This window comes from Ornithorhynchus anatinus, chromosome 1 (genome assembly GCF_004115215.2).
Source record: "Ornithorhynchus anatinus isolate Pmale09 chromosome 1, mOrnAna1.pri.v4, whole genome shotgun sequence".
Classification (NCBI taxonomy): domain Eukaryota; kingdom Metazoa; phylum Chordata; class Mammalia; order Monotremata; family Ornithorhynchidae; genus Ornithorhynchus; species Ornithorhynchus anatinus.
The window spans coordinates 130190135-130216547 of record NC_041728.1 but is presented as its reverse complement, the minus strand read 5'-3'; the positions used below and the strand labels follow the sequence as shown (position 1 = coordinate 130216547).

The following is a 26413-nucleotide window of genomic DNA, read 5'->3' as shown; positions in this document are numbered from 1 at the left end:
TGACAAAAACAGTACGGGAAAACTACTTTTTAATTTGACAAGATTCTGCCCCTCCCTTTCCCCCGGCTCACGAGGTATCAGTAACGAGTTAAAAACGACAACCCGAAAGCAAAAAACAAACTCTTAATTTGGGGGGGGAATAGAAGGGGGAAACCTTCATTTGGAACTTGCAATCTCTGTATCTGATGTTTGGCAGTTCATATGAAGCCTCAGACCAAGGAACATTTAAAACCAAACAGTCTGTTAGAACACGTGTATATGATACACAGCAATGAAGTTGGAAAATATGTGCTGAAATCTGCCACGTGAAAAAAACGAAGATTAAATTGATGACCCCCCAAAACACCACCAACCACTAGGTTATCAAATATTCTTCCTTTTTAAAAAAAAACACAAAAGGAATTCAACAGAAAAGGCACGTGTTGGTTTCCAAATCAGTCCTTTGCTGAAAATAAATAACCCAAATCATACCGAGAAATAGCATTACAAATATTTAAGTGTAAATCACCACTCAAATCCTACTCCTATACACAACTTATCCATTAATAATACACTTCAAGAAGGCCACATTCCGTGTGGGTATCTGACGGGTACTGAAAAGGTTTGCTCAAGTTGTTAGAAAACAAGCTCTCAACCCTTGCTTTCCTATCTCCCCACACCCACTCTCACTTTCACATACACAGTCCACATACTAATAATAATCACAATTAATAATTTGTGAAGGGCGGACTTCGGAAGGAGATTCCAAAGCCATTCAATTTTTCTGGGTCCTCAGCGTCACAGCCACCCACGTTTGGTAAGCAGCTTTCGGAGCACGGGTCGAAGAATGATTTCAGACTTAAAATCAGCCCGATCATCAAGATGCAGTGGGGAAATCACCTCTGTAGTGGGAACAGTCTAAGCAGTAAATACGGAAGATGAATGAAAGCGGGGCAGACTTACTTGCTGGGGAGGGGCTGAGTCTGTGCTGCACAAGAATGAGTTTCTATTCTTTGTACATAAAAAAATGTAAATGATGCAATCTGCATATTCTGTATCTAGGGGGAACCCTTTGGCATTCCCGTTCACACACCATTTAGCTGCTACAGGAAGACACAAGGAGCTAAGAAACTACCTACTTTCCCCAGCTGTCGGATTTCCTCGTAAAACTTTAAGAAACACGAAACCATGGGAGCATAATTCGACAACGGGACCGGGCCAAAGATGGACAGGCGCCCTTGCTCCTTCGTTGCGGTGAAATACATTTTTAAAGAAAAGAGTCTCTCTTTCGGCTTTGAGCGTTTGGCATGGGTACAGTGTCTTTAAAAAGCAAATGACCGGCTCAGCTGCTGACCATGCTGACCATCCTTCGGGAGTGTACTGGACTAGAGAAAAACTGCAAGCGGCTAGCTCTTATGGGATTTCAGAACAAAACCCGGTTCCTGAATATATTCTACCAGGTACAAAAATGGCCCATCTAACAAGCTTTCCAAACGGGACCGGTTTATCGTCACAATTAATAACAGAAGACTCTAAGCAGATCTTCGGCGAACAGGGAAGCAGACTGCGCTGGGTAGCTCTGCTGACACTCATGGTGATAATACCCACCATCGGGGGGAACATTCTTGTGATCCTGGCAGTTTCACTGGAGAAAAAATTGCAGTACGCTACCAATTACTTTCTAATGTCACTGGCTGTAGCTGATTTGTTGGTTGGATTGTTCGTGATGCCAATCGCTCTCCTTACGATCATGTTCGGTAAGTGTTTTTTTGGTCGTTATTGTCCCTTCTACCCACACCCCATAAATTAACCTCATAAATTACGCGTACTAGAAAAACGTTTTTACAGTTACCCTCTCTCATTTACTTTTTCTTTTACCTAAAATAAGAGGCTGACCCTCCCAACCTACACTTCTTCCCACCCCCAAAGAGGGGTGGAGGGTTCTGTTAATAACTGCTTTTCAATGTTTCTTTACGTCTCAATCTCAGGCTTCACTACAAAGGACCCAATTAACAACTTCCCTCTTGCTCAGACAGAAACATCACCAAAGAAATCCTATCTGAATCCCACCATCAGTTTCGATTAAATAATATCTACAGACGCTGCGTAGGAAGAGATCATAAAAATTAATGCTATGTACTGCAGATGCACCAAAAACTTCTACACAATGCTTATTTCTATCATCAATCATTTACAACACTTGGGCAAGCTGTGTTTGCCAGGTTGACTTACTTTCGATAAACTTTCCTTCTCAACTCTGACTGGGAGTGTGCTATCCACTTTGAACATTTTTTCTTTATAGCTTTTCCAATTTAGATGGCAAATCGGGGATACTGTTGGTAATATCTGCGGGGCCATTTCAGGGAAAATAATGTTCAGCTGCAGAAGGCAACAGCTTCATAAGACACTGTCACACTAGTCTATCTTTCCTCTTCTCTTCATTTCAGGCCTCCACTGAACTTCATGTAGAAGAATTTAGATCCCAAGAGATTAGATTCCATGGAGTAAATCTGTTGCCGTTATACATCTAGTTTACTGTTATAATCCTTATTTCAATCTGTTTTGTTCAACTAAAAGATTTCTTAGGCAACGTGATGACTTTTAAAATTCACTTCATATTGCTTTCAGTTACATTTATGTGGGCTTGTTCTACTGAGACACATCCCATATTTCCTTTTTAGAAAAACTAATTAAAAGTCTGGCCTAAAATAAATTTGGGGGCAGTTTACTATTACTCTTTCACTGAATGATGTACTGCAGTTCTAAAATCAATAATGGATTTCAAGACTCCAATTGTAAGAGATTTTTGGGAGATACCTCTTTGCAAAAAGCACCTGAGGCCACCTAATCGCTTCCATGAGAAATGTCTAATAATCTATTTTCCTTTATGCTAACTACATAGACATCAAGTTGGGAATATGCTTCACTCCACATTTATACATGAAAAGGATATATCATCTGTGCAAATGATTGGTTTGCACAGAAACTTTTACGGGGAATGCAAATGGTATTTTTCCAACAAATACCTTTCAGATATGGAATATAGCTGGAAAGACCTATAAGAAACTAAACCAAATTAATTCCTGACCCAGAAATCAAATTAATGTTACAGTTTTATAAATACTACCTCCAGAGAGACTTACTACTTTTCCAACTACCTGATTAATACAGTGCATTTCCTGATTCTTTAACCAAAAAGATCAAGCCAACACTGAGTAAGACTAAGAGGTAATAGGCAGGTTTCCCTAGTTTGCTAATCTCTCTAATCATTAACATTACCTTTCTATTTTTCTTACTTTTTTCAGCTTCTTGATCTCTTGAGTAATCCGGCACTAAAGCTTGTAACCATGGCTAAAACATTTAAAGAATCTTAATTTTGAAAAGAACGAAAGCTTTATGTTATACAACATTTCAAAGGGGAAAAACCCCTCGGATTTATATATTAAATATAGGAATATCCATTCACAATTGATATATTAAATATCTTCCAAGACAATTTCCCAAGTACAAGTACAGTATAAGGTGGAGACAAATGTCTTTGGGATCCAAACCCACATAAAATGGAAGTTGTTTTAGATTTTTTTTTTTAATCTCCTTTTTAATCTGCAGGGCAGTTTTAAAATAAGCCCAACTCTCTTTGTGTGCCTTATTCTCTGGTAATTAATGGGGTCCTGAGAGAAGCATTAACTCTTTCAGTTCATTCATTCACTGGATCATATTTATTGAGCGCTTACTGTGTGCAGAGCACCAAACTAAGCACTTGGAAAGTACAATTCAGCAACAAATAGAGACGATCCCTTTCCAACAACGGGCTCACAGTCAGTCAGTCCTATATTAAATCATCTCCATTGTCAATACATAATAGCAACTCCATGGTTTCTTAGTGGCATTCAAAAATTTAATGCTTCTCCCTAATGTGCCCTCCTATCAGGGAATAAGCTACAGTTCTGGAAAATATAAATTCAATAATCTTAACCATTATAACTTGTATTTCTATAGTCCTTTCCATTCAAAGAAATAAGAGGACTTTCTGAATATCTAATTTAAAAAGTAAACCCCCTAATGGCCTTAAGCATTTCACAACTGAATTCCTCTAACAAACCATATAAAACATTTCATTGTCACCTATTATAAGTACCATGTTATCTACAGAAAAATGCTGTACATAATATAGGGGATCTTTTCAGACATACACTATCATTCTTAAGTAACTCCAATCTAAATCAATTTAATGTGATTTGACTAATATGGGAGAAAGAAATACAAAATACTTATGACAAAGGCATCACTTCTCAATCTTATTGGCAACGAAAAGCTTAAACTTAAAATATATTAATATTTCTCAATTGCCAAAGAGAACAGTTTTCTCAGCTCCTGAGCACAGAAACAATACTGTCAGAAGCTAAATTTTCGAAATTCTGCTAACTCTGGGAACTGAAACTAATGTTTATTATGTTAAGTTCATGAATACAGGATCTAAAGTGCTTCCCTTATTACATAAATAAATTTTACTGTCTGAAACTTAGTCAAAATAGATCAGTGGGAATAAGATTTAACTTAAATGGGTGGGACCAAACTGAAACGGTTTAGTTGTTACACAGTGATTTTTAAAAGAGGCTGGTCCACCAACTGCAACCGCTCAATTGATGTACACTTAAAAAGTTGAAAACAGAGAACATTGCTGCACAGTTGTACTCTGCATGTAATTAGCATCAAGGACTCTGAAGACATTCTGATATTTTGCCTTAAAAGTTGGCTGAGATTTCCAGAGTTATATAGTTAGTGGATGCTCCATTAAAAGGAACTGTTTACTTCCTATATCCTTCCCATTTATATCTAATATATAACTATGGTAGAGGCCTCTCTATTGGTCAAATCTCAATATCTGAGTATGAGGCCTGTTCTCTACATCTTTATATATTCTGATAAATCCTTCCCTTATTCCAACTCCATTCCTTTAAAAATCAGGACAGGAATCTAGATGGGCCATTTTATAAATATAGCTAGTCCTCTGCTCCTTAGCACTAAAGGACATTTTTTTCTTCAGTTTTCAATGAAACACTGAATAAATGATGACATCAGATTAATCCAGTTAATGAAACTCTGAATAAATGACGACATCAGATTAATCCAGTTAAGTACCAGGACATAAAAATTGATTTGAAAACTAGAATTGAAAAGGACAAATTAAGTCACCTTTTTCAGGCCAGAAGAAAGTGTGTCCTATTTACCACACATTCTTTGTATACACAGTCTTCCTGAGGTTGAATTTGAATGATACAAAGCTAATAGGTTTATAGTTCTTACCTCCTTAACTAGGGTACTGTAGTTTTCAAATTTCACTTCAGTACCCCCTTCTAATAATGTTCCATTCAAAACAAATGCTTAAACCAGTATAATTCTTTGTTTTAAAGAAGGCAATCATTTGTAGGAGAGTTGAGTTATAAGAAGAAAACAATGACCAAGACTAATGTGTGCTGAGATATTATACTATTAAATACCTTTCCTCTAAACAATTCATGTAATGAAGACCCTGCAAAATTAACTGCAATCAAAATTCTACAGATACTACAGAGAAATAGTAGACCTATGAAACTGGCTTTTGTTCACCCTTGACTATATCCACCTAAATCCACAAAAAATAATCAAGGCCTCCTAATCGCAGCTCCCCAAAAGAATCGTTCACTGATTTAAAGTCACGGTAGAAGACCCAACTTTAAGGACCTTCTTCAAAATCTAGGGTCACCAAAATAGAGCTTCCCTGATCCAACAGTACGTCAAAATCAAGGTTTTGTGATGCAAGGCATTAGGCAAAAATCAACACCAAACCACAATTCTGCAATATTCTACTAGCAAAACAAGAAGAGGCATCAATACAAGCAAAAGGATCCTTGTTTTCACTATATTGGTCCTTAGGAGAGATTAAGTGCCACTTACACTTGACATTAAAAATGGAGAGTGGAAATGGCAAAGGGGAGGACAAAAGTCTTTAGAAGCAAGGGGATATAGACTGATTTTGACGTCCATTTGTAAAATTCACAGCTGGGACCAGTTCTGTCCCCAAATGATAAACCAGGGCTAGGACCTACCCTACACTTCCAGTTTTCTCTTTTAACAGTGATCACTAAATGCAGCAAAGAAATTTGGAGCCCACATTTCCGACGGAAAGCCTGGAAATGGTCTAGGTGGCAGTGGAATATGGGAATGTTAAGGAGAGCAAAACAGCCAATATAAAAAGAGGGAAGGGAATATCCTCAAACTCAGGTACCACTCAGTGCAATTCTGTTCCATCAGTTGAACAGAACAAATGAATACGTGAAAGATTACAGTAACCACTGTTTGCAGAAATCAAGATACATTGGTTCAGCCTTAACAAAGGCAAAAATATCATTTAAGTTGGTATTCACTGCTTCCCAAAAGAACTTCGCTTAGCATGTATGAACATGCAGAATTTTTTTTAACATATGCATTATATACCAAAGGAGGAGGAAGAAATGCAAAAAAATTTACACTAGAAGTAATATTTTTACAGAAAGTGTTCCTGTATCCTCCAAGTTTGAAAATAGGAGCAAAGTAGAAAAAAAAATAAGTAGCAGCAGAAGATAGGTAAAGAATTGGCAATATACTTTACAAATCAACTGCTTTTCCCAACCAAAGCTTTAACCACAACAATGAACGACAAAATATAACTCATAAAGCTAAACTAGTCCAGTAAGAAAAACGGAACCTATTCAATAATTTTAACTGGAAATTCAAAAGCCTTCAGCCTACACACCTTCACTTTATGCAAAATTAATATCATCCGTGGACTCCAGAATTTTAAAAATGTCAAACTGAAATGCCTATTGTAATCTCTCTTAAACCAGTTTCAAACAGGGTTGAAGAGTCCAAGGAGTTATATGTGTACTGTCAAACAGGGAGATTTCAATTCAAAATGATAAAAAAAAAAAAAGAAATCTTTCCCCATCTAACAATGTTCAAATTCCATTCCTCAATCAAATTCCATGACAGTTTATTCCACCAAAAACAGAAAAAGAACTAAGTCCAAAAATTAGACTGTTGTAGCCTGAAACTAATTGATAAGCAAATTCCCACAGCATGCAGTACCACCATCTCGGTTATTCAGAAGTAGAACACATTAAACAATTTCATTTTTACAGACTTAATCACTGTGGGCAGGGAACATTCTCTACCAACTCAATGGTACTGTACTCTCCCAAGAATTTAGTACAGTGCTCTGCATGTAGTAAGTGGTCAATAAATACCATTGATTAAATGACTGATTAATAAATTCAGATTACTGCCGATTATTCCCTGAATTTAGGAAACCCGGACAGAAAGATACTCATCTGGAATAGTCCAAGTGGTCCTATTCTCAAAATAATCCAGCTTTGCAATTAGAAGTTCACCCAGTTGAAGCAAGAACTTGGGGAAGTAACGAAGCAAAAATTACTTTTCATTTGCCCTTAGGAATCAATCAATGGTATTTGGTAATGGTATTGGTTGGTAGAAGTTGGAAAAGGTAGCTATATTTTTTATTCTTATTTCCAAGACCAGGTATATATCCTAGTATCAATACTATGACCTTTAAAAGTCATAAAAAAGCAGCACGGGATTCCAAATAAATTTAAGATGGTCACCTTTTTTTCTTTTGCAATCACCGAACGGATTTCGCTATAACTCACTCAACTCTAGAAAGAAACTATTCAATGAAACACAGCATTCTGAAGCACACCCTCTCCACCAGAAGGAAGGAATTTAGGATTTGTCCTTCCATGTTCACACACTGCAAATACACACACCAGAATGAGAGACGGAATATGATGGGATATCCAGTTAAAGAATGGATTAAAAATGCGAAGTGCACCAATTTGATTCAAAGCTTTCGACAATCACTAGCGATATGAATAAGACTTTGTATAAGATACATAAACTGTTTCCAACCTGATTTCCTGCATCTGCTCCAGCACTTAGAACAGTCCCTGGCACATAATAAGTGCTTAACAAATACTACAACTATTACCACAATCAATGGTATTGGGAAGCAGCGTGGCTCAGTGGAAAGAGCCCGGGCTTCGATGTCAGAGGTCCTGGGTTCGACTCCCAGCTCTGCCACTTGCCAGCTGTGTGACTGTGGGCAAGACACTTAACTTCTCTGTGCCTCAGTTACCTCATCTGTAAAATGGGGATTAACTGTGAGCCTCACGTGGGACAACCTGATTACCCTGTATCTACCCCAGCGCTTAGAACAGTGCTCTGCATATAGTAAGCGCTTAACAAATACCAACATTACTATTATTATTATTGAGTGCTTACTGTGCAGAGAAATGTACTGAACACTTGGGAGAGTATAACAGAGTAGCAGGTTTTTTTAATGGTATTTGTTTAGCAGTTATTTGTCAAGCATTTTTCTAAGCCACTGGGGTAGACACAAGTTCATTAGGTTGGTCACCTGGGGGGGGACTGAATCCCCATTTTACAGCTAAGGCAACTGAGGCACCGAGAAGTTAAGTGACTTGCCCAAGGTCACAGAGCAAGCAATTGGCAGATCCGGAATTAGGACCCATGTCTTCAGACTCCCAGGCCCACACTCTTTCCACTAAGCCACACTGTTTCTCATAAAAGACACATGGAAGCAGCACTGGCACATAGTAAGTGCTTAACATATTATTATTATTATTATTATTAATTCAGCACAACCCTGGGAGTCAGAAGCTCATGGGTTCTAATCCCGGCTCCACCACTAGTCTGCTGTGTGACCTTGAGCAAGTCACTTAACTTTTCCATGCCTCAGTTACCTCATCTGCAAAAAATGGGGATTAAGGGTGTGAGCCCCATGAGGGACAGGGACTGTGTCCAACCTGATTAACTTGTATTTACTTCAGCGCTTAGAACAGTGCTAGGCACATAGCAAGCATTTAACAAATACCATAATTATTATTATCATTACGATGAACTTACAGGGGACCCCAACAGCAGCTGTCTTTTGCTACTGAGAAAGTTTTATTTAGCTGGAATATGCTAGAACATATAGAGTAAAATATATATTCCAATAAACCTATCATTATACTTGCAGTGCGTTCTGGTCAGGTAAGTCATTGAGATAAATGTCAAAATCAAGTAAAGGAGAAAGAGTAAATCATATGAAAGGTTCCATCAAGGGAGATAAAGTTTTAATTTCTTTTTCTTCCAGAGTCGGAGTGGCCCCTTCCTGTTGTTCTCTGCCCTGCCTGGTTATTTCTTGACGTCCTCTTTTCTACAGCATCCATCATGCACCTTTGTGCTATCTCAGTGGACCGCTACATAGCCATAAAAAAGCCAATCCAAGCCAGTCAGTATAATTCTCGGGCTACAACACTCATCAAGATAACAGTGGTGTGGTTCATTTCAATAGGTATGTGAGAAAAGTCTAGCCTTACAATTCTCTTGATTGAGGGAACACGCGGCCAGTTTGGGAATTAAACTCAAAGGTAGTAGGCCACAGAAGATACTACTACTACTACTAATAATAATTTTGATATTTGTTAAGCACTTTCTTAAGCACCAGGCACTGTTCTAAGCGCTGGGATGGACACAGGCAATTCAGGTTGGACACAGTCCCTGTCCTACATGGGGCTCAGAGTGTCAATCCCCTTGATTCTATTATTTTGTTAATGAGATGTACATCACCTTGATTCTATTTATTTGCTATTATTTTAATGAGATGTTCATCCCCTTGATTCTATTTATTGCTATTGTTCTTGTCTGTCTCCCCCAGTTAGACTGTAAGCCCGTCAAAGGCCAGGGACTGTATCAAGCGCTTGGTACAGTGCTCTGCACATAGTAAGTGCTCAATAAATACTATTGAATGAATGAATGAATTTTACAGATGAGGTAACTGAGGAACAGAGAGGTAAAGGTCACACATCACTGTGAGCCCGTCACTGGGCAGGGACTGTCTCTAATCTGTTGCCAAATTGTATATTCCAAGTGCTTAGTATAGTGCTCTGCGCATAGTAAGGGCTCAATAAATACTACTGCATGAAGCAAGTGGTGGAGAGGGATTAGAACCCACGACTCCCAGGCCCGTGCTCTACCCACTCTGCCATGCTGCTGCCCTAGGACAAGTGTTGCCAAGCAAGTGGCTGTGATGCAAAATCCATCACACCAAAAAAAAGGTGACAATCACTTACGCAGTAAATGTAGAGAAAAGGAAAACTAAATAATTAACGGGACCAGAGAATAGCGTCGTAGAGCATAAAATCCCGGCTCTGCCACTTGTCAGCTGTGTGACTGTGGGCAAGTCATTTGACTTCTCTGTGCCTCAGTTCCCTCATCTGTAAAATGGGGATTAAGACTGTGAGCCTTGCGTGGGACAACCTGATTATCCAGTGTCTACCCCAGCGCTTAGAACAGTGCTCTGCACATAGTAAGCGCTTAACAAATACCAACATTATTATTATTATTATAACTTGGAGATAAACTGAGAGTACACACTCCTGCTCCTCTCAGTCCTTCATGACAAAGGAGCTGCACCACAACTTTCCCCTTCCGCTAACTAGATCCTGCAACCCGAGATATATGGCACCTCTATATGGTACCGACATCTTTAATATGCAGGTGGAGGACGACAGGATGGAAGTAGTGACTACGCAAAATTTGGGCAAAACTAATCTGAAGATGGGAGGAAGTTGTAGTTTATAACACCAGCTTTTTCTGCAGAGAAAAAGCACAAAAAAACCTCACAAAAAGTCTGTATTGGCTAAAAACCAATGGCTGCTATTCATGTCAGTCCTACACTTGAAACTAAGTTTGATAAAAGTGAATGCATCGGAAAACAGGTCAAGCTTTCTTGAAAACCAAACTTCGAATAAGTTGAGGCAACTAAAGGGGCTGCAGTAGAGTGTTAAAGTATTCCCAGAAAAACGGTTTAACGAAGGTGGGGGGATAAGGATTTATTGAGCGCTTATTGCATGCAGAGCACTGTACAATGCTGCGGTATTTGTTGCGCACTTTTATTATGTGCCAAGCTCTGCACTGTGTGCTCGAGTGGATTAAAGATACACAAGTCAGACACAGTCCCTGTTCCACACAGGGTTCAGTCTAAAGGATAGAGAACAGGACGTCTCAGTTTAGGGGAGAAACGGAGGCACAGAGAAGTAAATCAATTTGCCCAAGGTAACACAGCAGGCAAGTGACAGAAGCGGGATCAGAAGCAGAAGTTTCCTGGATGCCAGGCCTGTGCTTTTCTCACTAGGCTAAGCTCACTCTCTTCTATGTAGTCAAGTTGTTTACAGAAGACAATCACATTTCTCTTAAATTATCTAACTACGGCAAAATTCCCGTATTACAGGTTTAACAAGTTTACGAACAAAGCCGGGCCACATCATAATAGGAAATGTTAGAACTTGAAGCTCAGTCTAAATTATGGCTCAAAATCTTCCTAAGAAATATCAGAAGTCAGCATTTGAAAAGTAATCTAGGACCACTTACACCCAACTACATAATAATAATAATTATTATGGTATTTGTTAAGCGCTATGTGCCAACGACTGTTCTAAGCGCTGGGGTAGAGACAAGGTAATCGGGTTGTCCCACGTTGGGCTCACCGTCTTAATCCCCAATTTTACAGACGAAGTAACTGAGGCACAGAGAAGTTAAGCGATTTGCCCAAGGTCACAGAGCAGACAAGTGGCGGACCCGGGATTAGAACCCATATCCTCCAACTCCTAAACCCGCGCTCTTTCCACTGAGCCCCGCTGCATCTACATCAATAAGATTTCAGTCAAAGTCTACTTCCTGCTCTTCCATGAGACTCAATATCCCTCCATTCATTCATTCAATAGTATTTATTGAGCGCTTACTATGTGCAGAGCACTGTACTAAGAGCTTGGAATGTACAGATCAGTAACAGATAGAGACAGTCCCTGCCCTTTGATGGGCTTACAGTCTAATCGGGAGATCAGACTATCACTGGACATTCTAGAAAAATGAGAAATAAAAACAGCAAGAGAAAACTGATGCTTAAAAAAATAGATGAAGGGAAGTGGGGGGAGAATAAAGAAATCGAGAAAAAGAGAAAGCTACACCTTTTGTTCTACCCAGAGGGGTAAAACTACTGCAGAGATATAACAGTCCTTCCAAAATGCATCTTTTTCATTGTGCATTTTGGCTGAACTCAACAGCACAATTAGGCATACTTGATAATATGCATATGGCTGGTTACAATGCAATTTGGTGTCAAAACAGAAGATTGTAAACACTCACAGATTTGGAAAAGCAGTGAGTACTTGTGAGTGAAGCAGCATGGCTCAGTGGAAAGAGCACGGGCTTGGGAGTCAGAGGTCATGGGTTCGAATCCCAGCTCTGCCACTTGTCAGCGGTGTGACTGTGGGCAAGTCACTTCTCTGTGCCTCAGCTACCTCATCTGGAAAATGGGGATTAAGACTGTGAGCCTCACGTGGGACAACCTGTTGACCCTGTTCTGAGTTTAGAACAGTGCTCTGCACATAGTAAGCGCTTAAGAAATACCAACATTATTATTATTACTTCCATGTGAGTTTTCCTTAAAGCTGAGTTCTGCAAGTACATGATTTTCACGTTATAGGGAAGCTGACTGTACTTGGAAGCTAACAGTGTAATTCCTGATGTATTACTGCTATGCAGTGCCACACTTCTCTATTTCCTTTTAATCTACTTAAAAAAAAATCAACAACTGAGCTAGGGGATTTAATTCAAAAATTAATCAAAGTCTCCTTTTTCATTATTCGCTTTTTTGAAAAATGTATCACATTATTAGGGAAGGACTATAGTCGGGCTCCTTTGTAACTTGCAGTTTTTGGAAGCCGAACACTATCAAATCCTTCGGTTTTACCTAGGATGTTGAAAAATCGCCATGATGCATCCTCCTACTCTAAGGATCCTGCACTGGAAGCCCCAAATATGTATGGTAGATTTCACAGTCGTGTGTTCGGGAGTCTCACGATAGCATCTAAATTAAACCATCAACCTTCCTTCCTGGCCCATCTCCACAGACTAAAAAGAGTTATAATTCTCTAATCCTAAAAATGCTAGTATCAGAATAATAATAATAATAGCACTTGTTAAAGAACTTACTGCATGCCAAGCACTGTACTAAGTGCTGATGTGGAGACAAGCAAATTGGGTCGGACACAGTACCTGCCCCATATGGGGCTCACAGTCTTAATCCCCATTTTAAAGAAGAGGTAACTGAGGCACAGAAGAAGTGAAGTGACTTGCCCAAGGTCACAGAGCGGACAGGTCGCAGGTCCGGAATTAGAATCCAGGTCCCTCTGACTCCCAGGCCCGTGCTCTACCCCGTAGGCCACGCTGTTTCAAATAGCAACCCGAAGTAAATTCAAAGAAGGGCACTAAGCACAGACTCTTCGGAGGGCTTGTTTTTTTAGCGATCAAGCCATCCAAGACGTGCTTAGATTAAGACCGTGAGCCCCATGTAGAACATGGACTTTGTCCCACCCGATTAGTTTGGATCTATCCTGGCAGCTTAGAACAGTTTGACACATAGTAAGCACTTAACGAACACCTTTATTATTATTATTACGTGCTTGAGGATCTACTGCATCCAAAAGAGGTTAACAGAGCTATCGTATTTTCTGTTCTTCTCCAGGGATCGCCATTCCGATCCCTATCAAGGGCATAGAGGCAGGCAAGGGCAACCCCAATAACATCACGTGCGTGCTGACGACGCATCGCTTCGGCGACTTCATACTCTTCGGCTCCATGGCCGCTTTCTTCGTTCCGCTGGCAATTATGATAGTCACGTATTTCCTCACCATCCGAGCGCTGCAAAAGAAGGCTTACTTGATCAGGAACAAGCCACCTCAGCGCTTCATGTGGTCCACCGTGTCCACAGTTTTCCAGAGGGACGACACCCCCGGCTCCTCCCCCGAAAAGGTCGCCATGCTGGACGGCTCGCGGAGGGACAGACACCTGCCCAGCTCGGGTGAAGAGCTGCTCATTCGGAGAATGTCCACTCTCGGGAAAAAGTCCGTTCAGACCCTGACCAACGAACAGCGGGCCTCCAAGGTCTTGGGGATCGTCTTTTTCCTCTTTCTCCTGATGTGGTGCCCCTTCTTCATCACAAACATAACTTCGGTCCTCTGCGTCTCCTGTAGCCCGACCACCCTACAGAAGCTCATGGAGATATTCGTGTGGATAGGCTACGTGTCCTCCGGGGTGAACCCTCTCGTGTACACCCTCTTCAACAAGGCCTTTCGAGAAGCGTTCGGAAGGTACATCATGTGCAACTATCGAACTGCCAAGCCGACGAAGGCCCTGCGGAAGTGCTCCAGCAGGATCTCCTTACGGAATTCGGTGACCGAAAACTCCAAGCTTTTTATGAAGCACGGTGTGCGGAATGGGATCAGCCCCGTCATGTACCAGAGCCCCAGGAGGCTCCGCGGTTCACCCACCCAGTCGTCTTCCGCCGTTCTGCTGGATACGCTACTTCTTACAGAAAATGAAGCGGACAAAACTGAAGAGCAAGTGAGCTACGTATAGTGGGAGCTGCGCTGTCTGCACACGGACAGGAACGTCGGGACCCAAAAGGACAGAGGAACGGCACAGGGACATAAATGTACTATCTTCCAGTGGTATATTTACCGACAGAATCTCACAGGACTTATTCTAATTCATCTCTTCTTAGACTAAGGTTTATCTATCACGTTCTCCAGTTTTCCTCATTTGAACACAACTACTCTACATGAAAGCTATTTTGTTGGGCTGTATATAAAACGATCAGCGCACTGCAGTAAGATGCAAAAGGGCCTCAAATAAAGGAAGTAATAGCAAAATAATGATTGTGGTATTTGTTAAGGCAACTCCTTGTGCAAAGTATTCTGGTTTTCCTTTCCTTCTCCTCCTAACCGGATACTTGTCATCTCAGAAACTTCTCTAAGAAGCACCAACGCATCTCTCTCACATCAAATCAGAATTAAGAATGGAAGAAATGTTGTGAGAAGCAGTGTGGCCTGGTGGATAGACCACAGACCTGGTAGAACGGACCTGGGTTCTAATCGAATTGTCCATTCCAAGCGCTTAGTACAGTGCTCTGCACATAGTAAGCGCTCAATAAATACTATTAAATGTATGAAAAATCCCGCCTCTGCCACTTGTGACTGTGCGATTACTACTACTGTGTGACTTTGGGCAAGTCACTTCTCTTTTCTGTGTGTACACATGACACAGGTTAGCGGGACATGATAGGTTTTGATGAGCACAGGTTCACCAGATGAGTAGCTCCCACATTATGAAAAAATGGGTAAAACTTAATTCTTAACACTGTCGATTCTCTCTAGGGAGATGACAGTTTTAGGATCAGGAAGACGGAATATGTCCTGCCCAATCAGTTCTGAGGACAAAGGAGAAAGCAAAACCCAGCCCGCGTTTCCTCATAAACAGAGCCCACTCCACTCCCTAGTCCATTTTGAAAAAAGGAAAACCCCCATTAAGTTATATACTGGTAGTTTTCATTCCATTTTGCCATTTTCCTCCAAAGGCTTTCTGTGCTTGAGTCTAAGGGGGCGCATGATCTAATCTGTGAGACTCTTTTATAAGACTTTTGAAATGTGCCCTTAAAAAAAACCCTTTCCCCACTCCCATTTTACCTAGTTGCCCTAATTCAGAAGCACTGTCATATCAAAAGATCATTAATTTACAATGATGTCCACATTTCTTTTAAAATGGGAAACAAAAGATTCCCTGTTTGAGTGTACATAAAATTCAAAGATTAAAGGATGCTTATAGTTCTCATTACTCTCCAACAATAATGAGATTTTTGTGTCATGTTTTTTGCTCACTATATAAAAAGGACACCAGTTCGGGAATATTTTACTCTATTCTACTACCCTTTCAAATGTTTCTCACAACTGTCCCACTTCTCACTATGATGAATCGTAGCTCCTATGATCAGAGGCAAAACATCAGCAATCTGTACTGAGAAGGCACAAATCATAGTCTATTAAACAGGGGCAGGATATGTTTAATGGCATATAAACTCACCTAACCTGTTTACCCTTAGGAAAATCATATTCTACACATTAAATATTGAAAGAAGAAAAATGTGGATTAGGGATAAAGAACAACCACAATCTATCCAATTGTGGAGGATTGCAGGACTACGAAAGTGAACTAAAATACAGCAATGACTTTCTATTACACTAGAACTTTGTTTTTGTTTTTTACGGTACTTCTTAAGTGCTTATTATGTACTAGACACTATACTAAGCATTGGGGCAGATACAAGATAACCAGGTTGGTCACAGTCCATGTCCCACATAGGGCTCAAAGTCTTAATCCCTTTATAGGCGAGGTAACTGAAGCACAGAAGTTATGTGACTTGCCCAAAGTCACACAGCAGACAAGTGGCAGAGCTGAGATCAGAACCTAGGTCCTTCTGACTACCAGGCCTGTGTTCCATCCACTAGGCCAGACTGCTTCTCTAAATGTTCTTAGGTTCTTGTTGGGGAACTCATTATGCACCATCACAATTAAAAATTAGAACATGCAGACTCAAGGTTCAGATTTCAAACTGAAAACATTTAGGGTTTTTTTGTTTTGTTTTTTGGACACAAACCCTCTTTCTCTTAGAACCCTCTCAAGATCAAAAACATTTCACATTTTTCAACTTCCAGTAGATAAAGATATTTAGATAAACAAAAATGACAGATTCACATTACTCTTCATCCCTCATTGGGCAAACAAGCCCTTTTTAGGATGAAATCGCTCCCATTCTGAAATCAAATAGGATAGTGTGCTAAAATCCTCAGGCAGGTCAGGAGTCCCCAGAGCACCCCAGTTGGGAACAAGTGATTTATACCAGCAAATTTTGGCTGTGAATCGCACGAAGGGCAGTCTTTAGCCGTAATATCTCCTGCTACGTCAGCAACCCATTGGTTTTTTTCCCAACTTTCACACCTTTCCATGTAGATTTCCTGGGTTTTCTAAGCCAGTACTTGGTTATCACCCAAGTCCTACTTGTTCCCATTAAGCCAAATTTAACTGGGCTGGGCCATGTCACCCTGGGTTTGTGTCAGATTTTGCTCATTTCTGAATATTAAAAACATTTTTAGAGAGAGTTGGGCTTTAGTTATTACTGACTAGAAGAATTTCACCACAGCAGCTGGGTATATGAAAGCTATTTTTTAAATTGAGGTGGCAAAACTTTTTGTAACAGGACTGTCTTTTTCAAAACAAACCCTAACTACTCACTACCAATGAAGTTTTTTCATTTATTTTTCCAATTCCACATTGGTAACGAATAGTACAGTCATGAGATAAGTGTTCAAAGCCCCCCAAAAAAGTAGCTATAGGGATCTAAGCTCCTGATGAGCATAAATAAATCGTGAATGGTCATTTAAATAGAAAAAAATTCCAGATACCACAATAAAAAGAAATGGTGGGAACATGGATTCCTTAAGTATGATTATCACCTTAATGGTACCATGAAAAAAAAAATGGGGTGAGCAGTGGTCTGCCGGATGTGAAAATGGAGACTGTGTACGAGAGGTCAGTGGTGAGACAAAAACAAGGAACAACATGTACGATGGCTTCTTGAGGGGAACAGAAAGAGTGAGGTAGGGTGTAATCGGAGAGATCCGCCCTTTCCTCTCCACCCAAACAGCTACCTTACTGCTACAGGCTCTCGTTATATCTCGGCTAGACTACTGTGTCAGCCTTCTCTCTGACCTCCCTTCCTCCTCTCTCGCCCCACTCCGGTCTATTCTTCACTCCGCTGCCCGGCTCATCTTCCTGCAGAAACGATCTGGGCATGTCACTCCCCTTCTTAAACACCTCCAGTGGTTGCCTATCGACCTCTGCTCCAAACAAAAACTCCTCACTCTAGGCTTCAAGGCTGTCCATCACCTTGCCCCCTCCTACCTCTCCTCCCTTCTCTCTTTCTACTGCCCACCCCGCATGCTCCGTTCCTCTGCCGCCCACCTCCTCACCGTCCCTTGGTCTCGCCTATCCCGCCGTGGACCCCTGGGCCACGTCCTCCCGCGGTCCCAGAACGCCCTCCCTCCTCACCTCAGACAATCTAATTCTCTTCCCCTCTTCAAATCCCTACTTAAAACTCACCTCCTCCAAGAGGCCTTCCCAGTCTGAGCTCCCCCCTTTGTCCCTCTGCTCCCTCTACCCCCCTTCACCTCTCCGCAGCTAAACCCTCTTCTCCCCCCTTTTCTCTCTCCTCCTCCCCCTCTCCCCTCCCACCCCTCATCACTGTACTCGCCCGCTGGACTGTATATATCTTTATCACCCTATTTATTTTATTTTGTTTATTTTATTTTGTTTAATGAGATGTACATCACCCTGATTCTATTTATTTGCCATTGTATTTATGAGATGTTCTTCCCCTTGACTCTATTTATTGCCATTGTTCTTGTCTGCCTGTCTCCCCCGATTAGACTGTAAGCCCGTCAAATGGCAGGGACTGTCTCTATCTGTTGCCGACTTGTACATTCCAAGCACTTAGTCCAGTGCTCTGCACATAGTAAGCGCTCAATAAATACTATTGAATGGATTAATGAATGAATGGAGAGGAGCTAAGACAAATATGGAGCTGGTGAGTGCCTAAAAGCCCATGGTTAAGCGTTTGCTTGATTCAGAGAGTAATGGGACACCACTGTGGGTTTGTGAGGGATTCAATCAATCGTATTTATTGTGCGCTAACTGTGTGCAGAGAGTAAAATACAATAAACAGACACATCCACTGCCCAGGAGACATGCACAGAATGATGCATTAGGAAAATGATCCAGGCAACAAGTATGGACTGGAGGCAGGGAGGTCAATAAAGAGTTGAGTCGGCATATGACAAGTTCTTAGATGAGTTCGGTGGCAGTTTGGACAACGAGGAAGGGGTGGATTCCGAAGAAACCGTGGAGGAAGAACTGACAGAATATGGTGGCAGACTGAATATGAAGTTGAAAGAAGGGGAGAAGTGGGGGATAATGCCATAGTTATATGCATAAGGGACAGGAAGGATTAGTGGTGTTATCAACTGTGATGGAAAAGTTAATGGGAGGAGATGTAGGAGAGAAGATGAGTTCGGTTTTGGACATGTTGAGTTTGAGATGCCAGGAGAAAAATCCATGAAGACACAACCTGGAAGCAGAAGGGGAAGCTAGATTATCCAGGCCTGCGAGTCAGAGGACCTGCGATCTAATGCCAGCTCAGGCACCCATGTACTGTGTAGCCCTGCGAAAGTCACAATTTCTCTGTGCCTCAGTTAGCTCACCTGTAAAATGAGGATTAAGGCTGGGAGGTCCAGGTGGGACATGGACTGTGTCCAACCTGATTGCCTTGCATCTACCCCAATGCTTAACACAGTGCCTGGCACACAGTAAGCACTTTAAAAATGCCATTTAAAAAAAAAAATACTACATAGAAGGAGAGAGAACAGAGCTAGTTAAGTAGAATTGTGAGTGATCCATAGAGGCTGTAAATGATTCGGTGGGACCAAATGAGCTCTCCAAAGCTGTGACTGCAGCTTGAGAATAAATAGAAGAGAACCCAGAACTAAGTCTTGAGGGCTACCCACAGTGAAGTACTGGGACGCAGAGGAGGAGCTGACAGAAGAGAGGAGATGGAAAAGACGGTTTCAGAAAGACCAAGGTCAGTATTTCTAGGAGAAGGGAATGATGCAGGCAACCAAGAGGTTGAGGATGATAAGGATGGATTAGAGTCCTTTAGATTTGGCAAGAGGAAGGTCACTGGTGAATTTTAGAGAAAATTGTCTCACTGGAATGAAGGGGTGAAGGCTAGATTGTAGAGGAACAAGGAAGGAGCTGGAAGAGAGGAAGTGGAGGCAATAGGTGGGCAAGAATGTTAGGATGGAGATGGGTGATAGGTGTAGTTTACCCTAAGTGCTCTTAGAACAGTGCTAAATACCACTGATTGATATTTTGGGGTCAAGTGGTTTTTTTTGTTTTTTTTTTTTTTTAACAGAACAGGTGAAAAATGAGTGAGTTTGAAACGACAGCGAGCGAGTGGTTGAAGACAGTAGTCAGGGAGAGAAGAATAGTGGGCCCACGCATTTCTAAAAGGTGTGATGGGATGGGGTCAGAGACCCAGTTGGAGGGGGTAGGTTTTAGAAACAGGCAGAGAGGTCTCCTACTGAGTGATGGCTGAGTGGGTGGAGGGGGAAGTGGGAATTATTTTGGCGTGTATTCAGGCGCATATGCTGTTTGATAATTAGAAAATTAAAAAAGTTATCTTCCAAAACTCTCTTAATGAAGTTTAAAGAACTGCAAAAACACACTCAAACCAAAAGAGAATCAGATAATTAAAGCACAGTCTTGGAGAGAAGCAGCGTGGCTCAGTGGAAAGAGCCTGGGCTTTGGAGTCAGAAGTCATGGTTTCGAATCCCGGCTCAGCCACTTGTCAGCTGTGTGACTTTGGGCAAGTCACTTCACTTCTCGGTGCCTCAGTTACCTCATCTGTAAAATGGGGATTAAGACTGTGAGCCCCACGTGGGACAACCTGATTCCCTTGTGTTTACCCCAGCGCTTAGAACAGTGCTCAGCACATAGTAAGCGCTTAACAAATACCAACATTATTATTATTATTAAGTCACCACTTAACTGCTGTGTAACCGTGGGCAAATCACAACCTCTCTGTGCCTGTTACCTCATCTGTAAAATAGGAATTAAGACTGTCAAGCCCATTTGGGACATGGACTACTTCCAACCTGATTAGCTTGTACCCGCCCCAATGCTTTTAGTAGAGTATCTGGCACATGGTACGTGCTTATCTCGCCGGTGACCTCTCGCTCAGGTGCTGTTTCTGGCCTGGAATACCCCCCTCCCGCCCCACCTCAAATCCAACAGACAATGACTCTCCCCCACCTTCAAAGCCTTACTGAAGGCACATCTCCTCCAAAACGGCCATTCCTGACTAAGCTCCCCCTTTCCCCTTCTCCCACTCCCTTATGCATCACCTTGACTTGCTCCCGTTGTTCATCCCCCATCCCAGCCCCACAGCACTTTGTACACATCTGCATTAAATGTCAGTCTCTCCCCATCTAGTCTGTAAGCTCGCCGTGGGTAGGGAATGCGAATGTGTCTGCTTACTGCTGTACTGTACTCTCCTTGAGCACAAAGTACAGCACTCTGCACAAAGTAATAATAATAATATTGGTATTTGTTAAGCGCTTACTATGTGCAGACCACTGTTCTTTCTAAGTGCTGAGGTAGATACAGGGTAATTATGTTGTCACACGTGAGGCTCATAGTTAATCCCCATTTTACAGATGAGGTAACTGAGGCACAGAGAAGTGAAGTGACTTGCCCACAGTCACACAGCTGACAAGTGGCAGAGCCAGGAATCAAACCCATGACCTCTGACTCCGAAGCCCAGGCTCTTTCCACTGAGCCATGCTGCTTCCAATAATAATAATAATAATAATAATAATAAGCACTCAATAAATACAACTGAGTCAATGAATGAACAAATACCAATAAAAAAAAAATCTTTTTTTTTTTAGAAGCCACTTTTTTTTTTGTTTTACTTTTTTTAAATCTAAAAACATCTCAAGTATGGAATTCAATTCAGCACCTAAGGTCAAGTAGCAGAATGCCACTCTCACTGGCAAATTACCCAACTCTACCCAAATATAAAGTAGGATAAAATGAAACAAAATAGTACCAATCTGCTCCTTCTTTTCCTCAATAAAACAGCAAAGAAGCTGGAAAGGGAACGGCAAGTCGGAAAGAGATTCCTTCATCCCAGAAACCCAAATGTTTCTAAGGCATCAGACTGTTAGGAAGGTTGCTTTCCCCTACTTTCCTAAGGGACAGAAATTGAGAGGTGAAAGATCGCTACAATGAATGGGGAGTTTACTCACTTTAAAAATGGAAAATTCACCTGGTCCAAAACTAAATTCTAGAGTCAAAAGGCCAGCATGCCCATTTTCCATAAAATCACGTAACTAAGGCAGAACCAAACTCCCTTTAAACTTTAACGACAAAGTAGACGGAAACACCTCCCAATCTCCTCAAAGAATAGCATTCGAAGTCATGGAAACGCTAAAAACAAAGCATAAACTGTGGATTACTCCCCACCACACAGCGACCAATTTTACTTTGGGGGGATTTTTGGTAAGGTTGGCCTAGTCGTGACTCTTTGGCACTCAACCAGTCAGGAGATGGCATTTACCGAGCGTTTCCTGCAGAAGAGCACTGTACTAAGTGCCTGGGAGGGTATGATGGAATAAAGTTGGTAGAATGTGTTTCCTGAAAAAGGTGAGCAGGTACAGTCCATCCCAACAGTGAGACTGCAGGAAGAGTTTTGTGAGTGCACAAACTTCTACTGCGAATGATCAACAATTTAAGCAAGAGGGGGATCAAATTATGTTCTGAAGATCTGAATTGACTGAAAACAGAAATTGGTTATATGGCAGAGAGGGAGGCTACGAGTTATGAGATGCAAGAGAACACCATGGAATAGAGAGGAAGTCAGAAAGAAAGTGGGCTCGGAGCAGAGCGGCAGATGGAAAAGGATGAACAGGCATACTCAAGGAATGCAGGTCTATGATTTTAAGTACAAAACTTCTCTATGATATCTCCCCAAATGGAATTTTACCATGTTTTACATGCAATTTTAAAAACCTAGCATTTCCGGCAGCTTCATTTATTTTTGTGGGGGCGGAGAAGGGGGAATCCATAATGCCACATGTTCAAAAGGCACACTGATTAACATTCATTTCAAACTTTTAGAACTTACTTTGATAAACAGAAATTCTACATAAGAGTTAGGATCACATTTACGAATGACACCACTTGATTTTGGGGTCAATCTTATCTTAATTCAATTGTTAGACACCACCCTTTTTTCTCTGAAATTCTGAGTCAATTTTATCAGCTTTCATTTTTACTGCAGCCACCGGCCATCTAAAAGGGGAGTCATGGAAATGTGCCTTCTTCAAATAAAGAAAAGGCCCTGCCTGATTTACAACTGCCTGAGTTGTAAATTAGAGGACTAGAGATCATGATGAAAGAAGTCGCCTCCCTTCCTGAAGGGCAGACTACCTATTAATACTAGCTAGCCTCTGTCCTGCCGCCTAGACCCTGCACGATTGTAGAGACAGTGGTTTATGAGCGGCTAGAGATAAAATACTACTTTCCTAGATTTTGTTCTAATTAGTAAGCAGAGAGGAAAATATCTCCTGGCTAAATCTTTCCTTTTTCGAGAGTTTCCATCGGTCATAATTTCTCTTATGCATACACATCCAGTCTATTTCTAGTCCCCTTCTTCCCCAGGATCAGATTGGTACCACTCGGGACAATGTAAGTTAAAATTATGGACAAAATTCATTCAATTCCAATTCACCAAAGGTCAACGGGATGATTCAGTGTGGCGAGAACAAAATCATGAATCATGCTACAGATCCATTGTTTGCTCAGCCCTTAGCTCTTCAGCATTTTAAAAAGAGTGCTTGTTGGTGAAATCAATCTCCAACCCCAAATGTAAATTGTAGACATCTGAAAATGGAAAAACAAAACTGGAGTTATCTTTTCTATGAAAGGGCTTCACGAGCCCATTTCAAAGGAATCATATCAGCATCCAAGAGCCAGATGTGTAAATGGGCTGGGATTAGGAACTGCATCTGGCTCAAACTAAAGTATTAATTGCCTGGAGAAAATGTAAACTAGTTTAAGCAGCTTTACTATCTTTGTAAATCTCTGCCCAACAGGCTTTGTGATGAAAACATTACCGAAGAATTCACCATTCCCTCTGGTCTTCAGAAAGCCTTAAGCCCTACTTCCCACACACAAGGTTTTATCAATCTGGAGCATGAACCACTTCTCTGAGATTAAATTTAAAGTATTTGGATTTTTCTTTTCAAAGACTGGACAGTTATTAAAATAATCTAGTCAAAAGCACGATCAGGGTTCAACTCCTTCAAATATTTATAGTCAAACCAGGCTTGACCAGTTTTACCTTCCCATACCATCAATATCTCTGGAGAAAGGAAAGAATAGTACAGTGCCTGGCACATAGTAAGTGCTTAACAAATACTGTAAAAAACAAAAACCAGATAATAAATGACTAATTGGAACTGACATTTAAGCAGCAAGGCTTAGTGGAAAGAGCACGGACTTGGGAGGCAGAGGACATGGGTTCTAATCCCGGGTCCGCCACTTGTCTTGTGTGACCTTGGGCAAGCCGCTTCACTTCTCTGTGCCTCAGTTATCTCAACTTGAAAATGGGGATTAAGACTGTGAGCCCCTCCTGGGACAACCTGATTACCTTTTATCTACCCCAGTGCTGAGAATGGTGCTTGGCACAAACTAAGTGCTTAACAAATATCATTCCTATTATTAATCAATTGCACTTAGTGAGCATTTACTGTGTGGAGAGCACTGTACATGAGAGAGCACAATATAACAAAGTTGGGAGACACAATCCCTGCCCACAACAAGCTTACAGTGCTCTAGAGGGCAAGACCGAAATAAACACTAATAAATTACAGATACCTACATAAGTGCTGTAGGGTTGAGGGAAGGGCTAATAAAAAGTGCAAATCCAAGTAAGGAGTGATTTGGGGAAGAGCTTTATTTATGAGGTAAAGTAAGATCAAACTAGATAGCTTCAGACTTGGTGAAATCTTCATGAATGGAGAGGTGTGCAAAGTTAGGAATGAACAGGTGTGTAAACAACGCTCTTTCAGTTATCTGCACACTGATCATTCCATTTTCACCCCATGAGATTGCAATCCCAAGGAAACGGCCAATGTCTCAGATCCCCTCACTCCCTACCCTTGACCCGGCCAGCAAGACTTATACACTATTTGGGAGCTATGACTTTAAATCAGGAGAATGAAGACAATTTGGGCATTACAGTAATCAGTGGTTTTCCAGCCACGGTATTCCCGCGAAGCAGCAGTAGGGATACATCGACAGAATCAATCAATGGTATTTACTGAACGCTTACTGTGTGCAGAGCACTGTTCTAGGGGTTGGGAGAGTACGCTATAATGAGTTTCCAGACACAGTCTCTACCCACAAGGAGTTTACAGCTTCAGAATAGCAGTGCTCCTTAATCCCGGCTTTCAGCAGCTACAAACTGCTTCAAAATCCATGCGACACACATGAGGCTCCTCCTGATTGATGGTTGGCCAGCTGCCCAAATCACTGCCTTCCGTCCAGAGGACAAAAAAACTACCCTGAAAGTTTGCACCGTTTTACTGCACAAAAGCAACCCAACATCTTCAGACGATTGATCTGGAGTAATAATAATAATAATAATGTTGGTATTTGTTAAGCGCTTACTATGTGCAGAGGACTGTTCTAAGCGCTGGGAGAGATACAGGGTCACCAGGTTGTCCCACGTGAGCCTCACAGTTAATCCCCATTTTACAGATGAGGTAACTGAGGCCCAGAGAAGTGAAGTGACTTGCCCACAGTCACAAAGCTGACAAGTGGCAGAGCCAAAAGTCGAACCCATGACCTCTGACTCCCAAACCCGTGCTCTTTCCACTGAGCCATGCTGCTGACACCCCATTTCCCTCTGTAAGAGAGCAGGGTGAATGTACGGGCACAGGCTTGGATGTACTCCTCTAGACTGAAAGCTCGCTGTGGGCAGGGAACAAGTCTGCCAACTCTGTTATACTCTAGCCAGCGCTCAGTACAGTGCTCTCCACAGAGTAAGGTGCTCAATAAATACCACTCCTTGATCGACTGATGTAGAAGCTTTCCATGTCTGTGGTAAGCAAGGGGGCAGAGGCTTCAAGCAGCATGGCTCAGTGGAAAGAGCGTGGGCTTGAGAGTCAGAGGTCATGGGTTCGAATCCCTGCTCTGCCACTTGTCAGCTGTGTGACTGTGGGCAAGTCACTTCACTTCTCTGGGCCTCAGTTACCTCATCTGTAAAAAGGGGATTTACTGTAAGCCCCACAAGGGACAACCTGATTACCCTGTATCTCCCCCAGCGCTTAGAACAGTGCTCTGCACGTAGTAAGTGCTTAACAAATACCAACATTATTATTATTACTCAAGGGTAACAGGAAGGTTTTTTACCACACCGCAATTAGTTGAGGAGGGAAGGAGGAAGGGAAGGGAGTGGAGAATCCACTCTATAAACCAAGGATTGAAAGCTTCCCTGAGTATTCAAAAGGCAAAGGAGGAATGCCAGGATTGACAGAGCAGAAGAGAGGGTGTTGCAATAATAATAATAATTAGGGTATCTGTTAATAATAACAATAATAATGGTGGTGGTATTTGTTAAGCACTTACTATGTGCAAAGCACTGCTCTAAGCGCTGGGGGGATACAAGGTGATCAGGTTGTTCATTCATTCATTCATTCATTCAATAGTATTTATTGAGCGCTTACTATGTGCAGAGCACTGTACTAAGCGCTTGGAATGAACAAGTCTACACGTGAACAAGTTGTCCCACGTGGGGCTCACAGTTTTAATCCCC

General features: G+C 41.5%; 2 protein-coding genes across 2 annotated transcripts in view; one reads left to right on the top strand and one right to left on the bottom strand.

Moving 5' to 3' along the window:
• Positions 1-26413, bottom strand: part of PSMD1 (proteasome 26S subunit, non-ATPase 1) — a 146773-nt gene that overhangs the window by 68524 nt on the left and 51836 nt on the right. The window lies entirely within an intron of this gene.
• HTR2B (5-hydroxytryptamine receptor 2B) lies at positions 996-14795 on the top strand. The gene is made up of 3 exons (XM_001508883.5): positions 996-1736; positions 9173-9373; positions 13607-14795. Exons 1-3 carry the CDS (start codon positions 1313-1315, stop codon positions 14497-14499), a joined length of 1518 nt encoding a protein of 505 aa, XP_001508933.1. The 5' UTR covers positions 996-1312; the 3' UTR covers positions 14500-14795.